General features: G+C 42.7%; 2 protein-coding genes across 2 annotated transcripts; both read left to right on the forward strand.

Moving 5' to 3' along the window:
- The first annotated feature begins 1,221 nt into the window (after nucleotides 1-1,221).
- Nucleotides 1,222-6,866, forward strand: LOC137282526 (uncharacterized). The gene is made up of 6 exons (XM_067814284.1): nucleotides 1,222-2,286; nucleotides 2,529-2,587; nucleotides 2,767-2,815; nucleotides 3,598-3,656; nucleotides 3,836-3,884; nucleotides 4,838-6,866. Exons 1-6 carry the CDS (start codon nucleotides 2,127-2,129, stop codon nucleotides 5,518-5,520), a joined length of 1,059 nt encoding a protein of 352 aa, XP_067670385.1. The 5' UTR covers nucleotides 1,222-2,126; the 3' UTR covers nucleotides 5,521-6,866.
- Nucleotides 1,223-2,020, forward strand: LOC137282527 (E3 ubiquitin-protein ligase TRIM33-like). The gene has a single exon (XM_067814285.1). It carries the CDS (start codon nucleotides 1,223-1,225, stop codon nucleotides 2,018-2,020), a length of 798 nt encoding a protein of 265 aa, XP_067670386.1.
- Nucleotides 6,867-7,468: the final 602 nt, after the last annotated feature.

Genomic DNA, 7,468 nt, shown 5'->3' on the forward strand with positions numbered 1-7,468 from the left:
CTTTCTAAGGATCAAACTGGAAGGTTCCAGACATGACAGCAAACGACATTCAGGTGTACATTGTCGTCAACTGTAGTGCATGAAGTGGGCGTTATCGTCGTCACGTGACATGCAGAACTTGTTATCTTAAATATGTAACTGTGCAAGGGATCGGTAAGACAGATCTGTACATTCAGCGTCTGTGTGTAGTCGAGTTTATAGATCCAGGAAGTCACGTGACATGCAGAACTTGCTATCTTAAATACGTAACTGTGCAAGGGATCGGTGAGACAGATCTTTACATTCAGCGTCTGTGTGTAGTCGAGTTTATAGATCCAGGAAGTTGCGGGCTGATAAATGGTCAACTCCTACCCTGTTGTCCACAATACATGTACCTGCCACTCCCTCCTACCCTACTCTCCACAGCACATGTACCTGCCACTCCCTCCTACCCTACTCTCCACAATACATGTACCTGCCGCTTTGTCCTACCCCGTTGTCCACAATACATGTACCTGCCACTCCCTACTACTCTGTTGTCCACAACACATGTACCTGCCGCTCCGTCCTACCCTGTTGTCCACAATGCATGTACCTGTCGCTCCCTCCTATCCTACTGTCCACAATACATGTACCTGACTCTCGCTCCTACCCTGTTGTCCACAATACATGTACCTGCCTCTCCTTCACCCCCTGCTGTCTCTCCTACCCGTACCTGTCTCTCCCTCCCCTCAGCCTTTCCACTGTCTGTGCTACAGGTACCTACGTCCCCTCCTTCCAATCTCTCATTCTCGCTGTCCTACAGGAACCTGTCTCTCCCTCTCTTGCTCCAATCCGCCTCAACCGCACACTTTGCCCCTACCACCCCATCCCTCTTCTCTTGCTCCAATCCGCCTCACCCACACACATTGCCCCTACCACCCCATCCTTCTTCTCTTGCTCCAATCCGCCTCACCCACACACATTGCCCCTACCACCCCATCCTTCTTCTCTTGCTCCAATCCGCCTCACCCACACACATTGCCCCTACCACCCCATCCTTCTTCTCTTGCTCCAATCCGCGTCTAAGATTGCTTCTTTTTTCCTCTTTGACAATGTGGTGTAATACGCTTGGGGACTGAAGTTCATCCTTGATCCTATTAATGGACTTAATTTCACCACACATATCTTGGAATCAGTATGCCTGTCTAGATAATACGTTCGTATTTTTGAATGTAATGTGATGTGATCATTTTGTTTCAGAATGGATGACTTCCCCAAATGTACTGTCTGTCAGCAGCTGTTTACCCTGAAGGGCCCCACCCCTTACCTACTGCCCTGTCTTCATGCCGTGTGTGAGACATGTGTGACACCTGCCGCTGGTGGTGTGATATCATGTTCCGCATGTCAGAAGGAGATTAACGTCACAGACACAAGTCTCCAGAAGGATGCAGTGAGACAGAAGGAAATATTCCACCTCACAGCCAAATATCGCCCTACAGAGCTTCTCTGTACAAACGAAGATGATGGCAACCAGGCTGTGTGTTGGTGTCAGGAGTGTGAAGAGTTCCTCTGTGAATACTGTCAGAACATGCACAGCAGTTTTAAACCTACCAGACCACATGTTGTTGAAACCATCGAGGAAACAGCACCAGGAAACATACAGGCTGAACCAGTTTGTAAGCTTCATAAGCGTTATCCTCTGGAATATTTTGACAAGAACTGCAACATTTTAATCTGTGCCAAATGCAGACTTGGCGACCACGCTGAGCACGACGTTGGGGATGTAGTAGTAGCTGCCGATGCTGCTAAAGGACGGATAGAACAACATGGGAAGACCGTGACTGCACATCATACTTCTCACCAAGCATACCTGAAGAGCATCAGCAAAGCCATGAATGACACACAGGAGGCAAGCAGTGCTCTGAAGGAGACCATCCACCACACTTTCCATTCTCTGAGGACACAACTCGATCAAAGAGAGAAGGAGCTGATCATCGATCTTGACAATCAGACGAAGGAGGAACTGTCAAATATACGCACTGAAACAAGTCACGTCTGAAGGCGAGAGTGGACGATGCAAGTGGACCTTAGATTACATCAAAACTGTGCTCAGATATGCTTCAAACTCGGACTTTCTGACACTGGAGAGTTCCATTCAAGAAACAATGAAGACCCACCTCCGATCAGTTCCACCAAAACTGCACCGTTCACCAGCAACAGCCTTCAATACGAGAGGACTGGAGAAACTGAAAGTCCACATTTCTGAGTTCTCTCTGAGGTCTCTCGCTAAAGAAGAATCTGCATCTGATGAAGACACACTGACAGGTATTGTCTTCTTCCTCGAGAAATATATCATACATATTTTATTTGTTTACCATTTTCTATTATACTATCAAGCTTTTTGTCATTTGGCTGTGTTAGAAAAAGTAAAACCTTATAGATGTTTCTCTTGACCCTTTATGCAATGTAGCTTTAGGATGGTGAGCTGATGCTCGTTTTGTATTTTCTCACAAAAATCAGTGAAACATAAACGGATGGATTTGTACCAGTTTTGGGTTATTTTACAGACAGAGGTACACAGACGGATGACATCCATCTACCCGACCCGAAGAACTCACACATGCCTGTAAGTACTTTTTAACAAGCATGTGTATCTAAGTTGCATAGTCTCCTACGTAATAAACATTGACACCTGTGTGCACGTGGTGTTCATATTGAACTTATGCTTGAATGTTAGACGTGAAACAAGCCTACTGTTTTATGAGTCTTGGGTTGCGACATTGAAATATTTCCTTTTGTTTCAAGTTGAAGCTTCCTGAGGCCGCTAAGGATCCAGCACCACTCCAACAGTTTGGTGAGGTTACTTTTCATTATTTTGGAAAACGTAAGAATGGAAAATAACGTCACTGTATATGTCCCTTTATTTTTCATGCCGTAATAATATTGTATTGAGCACGGAGTGTACAGTCCTATATCACCAGGTAAACTATATATAGAGGGAGAAGAAACTCCCTTAAAAGCCCCTGAACATATGCCTTGGGTCATTACTCAACAAGTGTAGCCATTAGGAACATTTGTGGGACGAACTGGATCGTCATGTGCGACAGTGTGACCCTCAGCCACAGACGTTTCCTGCAATGTTTGTGGCCTTGAGGGTAGAGTACCAACTCATTACCAAGCACTTCATCCGGAATGTAGTCCAGTCTGTGGGACGCCGATGTCAAGTTACCATTGATGCTAATGGTGGTCACACAAGATACTGACTGCTCTGTGACCTTGTCCTTGGAACACTCGTCATTTGTGACGTACAGTTTCTTGCAGCATTGGGCCGTTAATGTTCACTTAGGTTTTCTTCATGACAGCCCTGTATTACTGAACCTTAAGTTTATACATTGATAACAATTTTCAGCTATGCGTTTCTTTTTTGGAGTTGTATATTTGTTAAGCTTTTCCTATTATACTATCAAGCTTTTTTCGTTTGGCTGTGTTAGAAAAAATAATACCTTGTAGATGTTTCTCTTGACCCTTTATGCAATGTAACTTAAGATGGTGAGCTGATGCTCGTTCTGTTTTTCCTATCAAAAAACTTTGAGACATAAACGGATAGATTTGTACCAGTTTTGGGTTATTTTACAGACAGAGGTACACAGACGGATGACATCCATCTACCCGACCCGAAGAACTCAGACAAGCGTGTAAGTACTTCTTAATAAGCATGTGTATCTAAGTTGCATAGTCTCCTACGTAATAAACTTTGACACCTGTGTGCACGTGGTGTTCATATTGAACTTATGCTTAAATGTTAGACGTGAAACAAACCTACTGTTTTATGAGTCTTGGGTTGCGACATTGAAATATTTCCTTTTGTTTCAAGTTGAAGCTTCCTGAGGCCGCTAAGGATGCAGCACCACCCCAACAGTTTGGTGAGTTTACATTTCATTATTTTGGAAAACGTAAGAATGGAAAATAATGTCACTGTATATGTCCCTTTATTTTTCATGCCGTAATAATATTGTATTGAGCACGGAGTGTACAGTCCTATATCACCAGGTAAACTATATATAGAGGGAGAAGAAACTCCCTTAAAAGCCCCTGAACATATGCCTTGGGTCATTACTCAACAAGTGTAGCCATTAGGAACATTTGTGGGACGAACTGGATCGTCATGTGCGACAGTGTGACCCTCAGCCACAGACGTTTCCTGCAATGTTTGTGGCCGTCACTGTACATGTCCCTTTATTTTTCATGTCATATTGTCCACAGCACGGAATGTAGAGAACCATTAAAATGCATGTTTAAGTAGTATCAATCTTGCAACACTATATTTACCCATTACCAACTATGTACGATTGTTTTTAACATATAAGAAACCTAACCCTGGTCATACGAAATTTCAAATATGTTGAAATGCATGTGCTACAGTCACGTTAATTACATATGTTACACATGCTAGAAAACTCATGAAAACAATGTTCGTTTATTTTAACACCCTTTTAAACGTGTGTAAATCTGACAGCCCGATGATGCGTAGATTTCAAACGTTGTTCATACGGCCGTCGGATGAAACGTAACATAACGACAGGTTTCCTAACGTTAGTAAATTTGTTTAATACAGTCATTTTGTGTTGTGTTTCAACTGAGTCCGTCAGTACGGAAATGTATGACAGACATTTAGAATACACATACACATATTTTCACAGCATGATTATGTGCATTTAGTGACAGTAGTGATACAATTTATAAATAGACGAAAATGGCGGCCGATCATTCTATGGGCTGTTTTGTAAACACAAAAACGAGGTTGACAATAACGTCACTAATTTGTTGTCTGAAGTCCGGAAATTTGTTAAACCGTAAACAAAATGTATATTTCCAGGTCCTAAATTACAACTGGATGCTGTTCGAGCCAACACAGACAGGTGCCACGTAACTTCAGTCGATCAGCTGCTCAACGTGCCGCCCGCCGTACAACTCACACACAGCGGCAGGTTACGGAAATATCAGGGTACATGTGCCTCCACCCCCATCTCCCTTCGTCCATTGCCCCCTTCTGTCACCTACGCTCCACACACACCACGATACTGGGAGACACACTCTAGGGTGGGTGTGGTGGGTCGAGACTGGAAGTATTTTGTCCTTGAGGTGGGTGTCGGGGAGGAGAGTCAGGTTGACAGTGACTGGAGTGTTTGTCAGCAGCACCGCTCCTGGTGTGTCAGTGTATGGAAATGTATCACACACCCGGGGAGTCTCTGTACAAGGGTGTGGCAGCAGGGGTGGACGGGGAACTGTTACAGGAACACAATGTCTGACGCACCCGGTACATGGAGCGACCTCCACTATGGCGTTGTGCTGGATGTGAGGAGGGGGAGACTCGCCTTCATCGACCTCGACAGACAGGTTGTTTTAGCCAAGGTGAACGTTAAGTGGAGGGAGTCCCTTCTTCCTGTGTTTGGCGTTGCGCTGCAACAAGACTGCACAGTCTACATGAAGGTGATAAGTGGGGCAGATATCAACATGACTGACACCAAGAAGTCACTTATTTGTGACGCCTTGAATTAGACAATAAAATAAACATGACATTGTGTAAACATGTAAGTGTTACTTATTTAAACTGTCAAATGTAATTGTCGTGAATGAGGCGGACGTATAAGTTGTCTGTCTACAGTCTGTTTTGGGTTATGTTTGGTTTTTTTTACAAGAATGTAATGAAGTGATTGTGTTGTTTTTCTACTTGATTGGATTCTTTTGTGTGTATGAAAGTTTAACATTTTGCATCCACACATGACTAATGTTATGATTATTATTCTGCGGTAGTTGACCAGTCTATCATACATTTCATACATGTGGGAAATATCACTACAATTAACAAAGTCACAAATTCATCCAAAACTGTTTCAAATCATGAATTTATTGTTTTTCATTTCGTTTCATCTCAAAAATACAAATGTCTTAAATCCACAGATGAATATTGTTGCGATGAAATTATTGTAGTTGTGAATCGACATACGCAAAATTTGATGGAGTGAAGAAATATGATAAAAGTGATTGAAGCGGACATAGAATTAACTAAACGGAAACGTCTGACTTGGAGGGGCACTGGCTTCATCCCAGTTGTCAAACACTTTGATAAACGTACTGTGTTGGGAAATTAGAATAACATCATGCAGAATTGATAGTCTCTAAATTAAATGTCTTTTAGAACCGAACGCGTAGCCATAACCGATTTAAAATCGAAGTCCTTCCCTGCGCGAAAGACAAGGAGAGTGCAACATAGGACGAGAGACGAATTGAACTCGTCGGTGGTACGTGCCATTCGTATTTTCTTCAGCATTGAGACAGTTAAAATATCCTGTCCAGTGAAAACCTCCGTTCATTCAATACAAAAGCTTGACTTGTATAATTCCAACTCTACACGACTTAAAACCAGCCCATTGTTTTGTGTGCCGTGTTACTTCGTGTTACTGCGCTGGCTCATCTAAGTGTACGAAGACAGATCTCCAGCAGTGACAGTCATGTGGAAAAGCCAGCAGAGAGCGGATTTCTGGTGGTCCAACTTTTGACATCTAACAGGACATGATGAAGTATAAGTGACATAAATTCGTTCTTTCGCCTGACCTTTATCTTGTGAATTTCCCATTCTAAAAGGAAACAAATATACCATTCACAAGGTCGGCAAAATCTGATGTTTGCTGACGTTTTGCTGCATATTTCGTATATATATGGATGTACTTTTACAAGGCTTTCTGATTTATAAGTTAGATGTTGTTTGTATTTGTTTGGGATTGTGTATTTTAACTGAGTTTGAATATGTTTATTATAATAGGTAATATGAGAGTTTCCCTAATGTTTGCGGAGGGAAATCACATAATTGCATTTTCAACATTTTAATAAATGTTTTGTAAGTATTTTGATCACGTATGTTGTGTTGCTATCAGCCATGACGCTGGTCAAGCTGTAGTAGTGCGGCAGTCACAAGAGACAACCAGTTCAAGGCATCATTCTGACTGATCAACGTAGTCAGCTGTGATGTCAGGGGTGTCAAGAACACATATGGTCACAACAACGATGGAGACGTTTCCGGTTTTCCTACCCGTGTCGTGTTTGCAGAGTTGGTGAAAATGTTATGCTCGAGATTGTATAAAGGAAGTGGACAGGTTTGATGACGAGAGTGCAATGATGTGGGCCGCAAAACAGACATGGCCCAGGGCAACTGAACTGCAAAACATTCCACAGATGAAATTCGTCTGCCACTCGTCCTTCCGTTTATGCAAACATCTGTCACTTATCAACACAACCTCACATGGCAAGATTAGCAACGGCCTTTGGAGGAACCACAATATAGAAGTATCGTCATGGTCATAGAGGTTTCCACATCTGAATCCCATCGAAAATTAATGATTTTCATTTTTTGTGACACTACGTGTGTATGGGAACACGTTTGAGAGTGATACACACATAACTCCCTTCCGTCACCCTATAAACAAAGCAAACCAGTTCCAGATAAGCC

The sequence above is a fragment of the Haliotis asinina genome, chromosome 4 (genome assembly GCF_037392515.1).
Source record: "Haliotis asinina isolate JCU_RB_2024 chromosome 4, JCU_Hal_asi_v2, whole genome shotgun sequence".
Lineage (NCBI taxonomy): Eukaryota > Metazoa > Mollusca > Gastropoda > Lepetellida > Haliotidae > Haliotis > Haliotis asinina.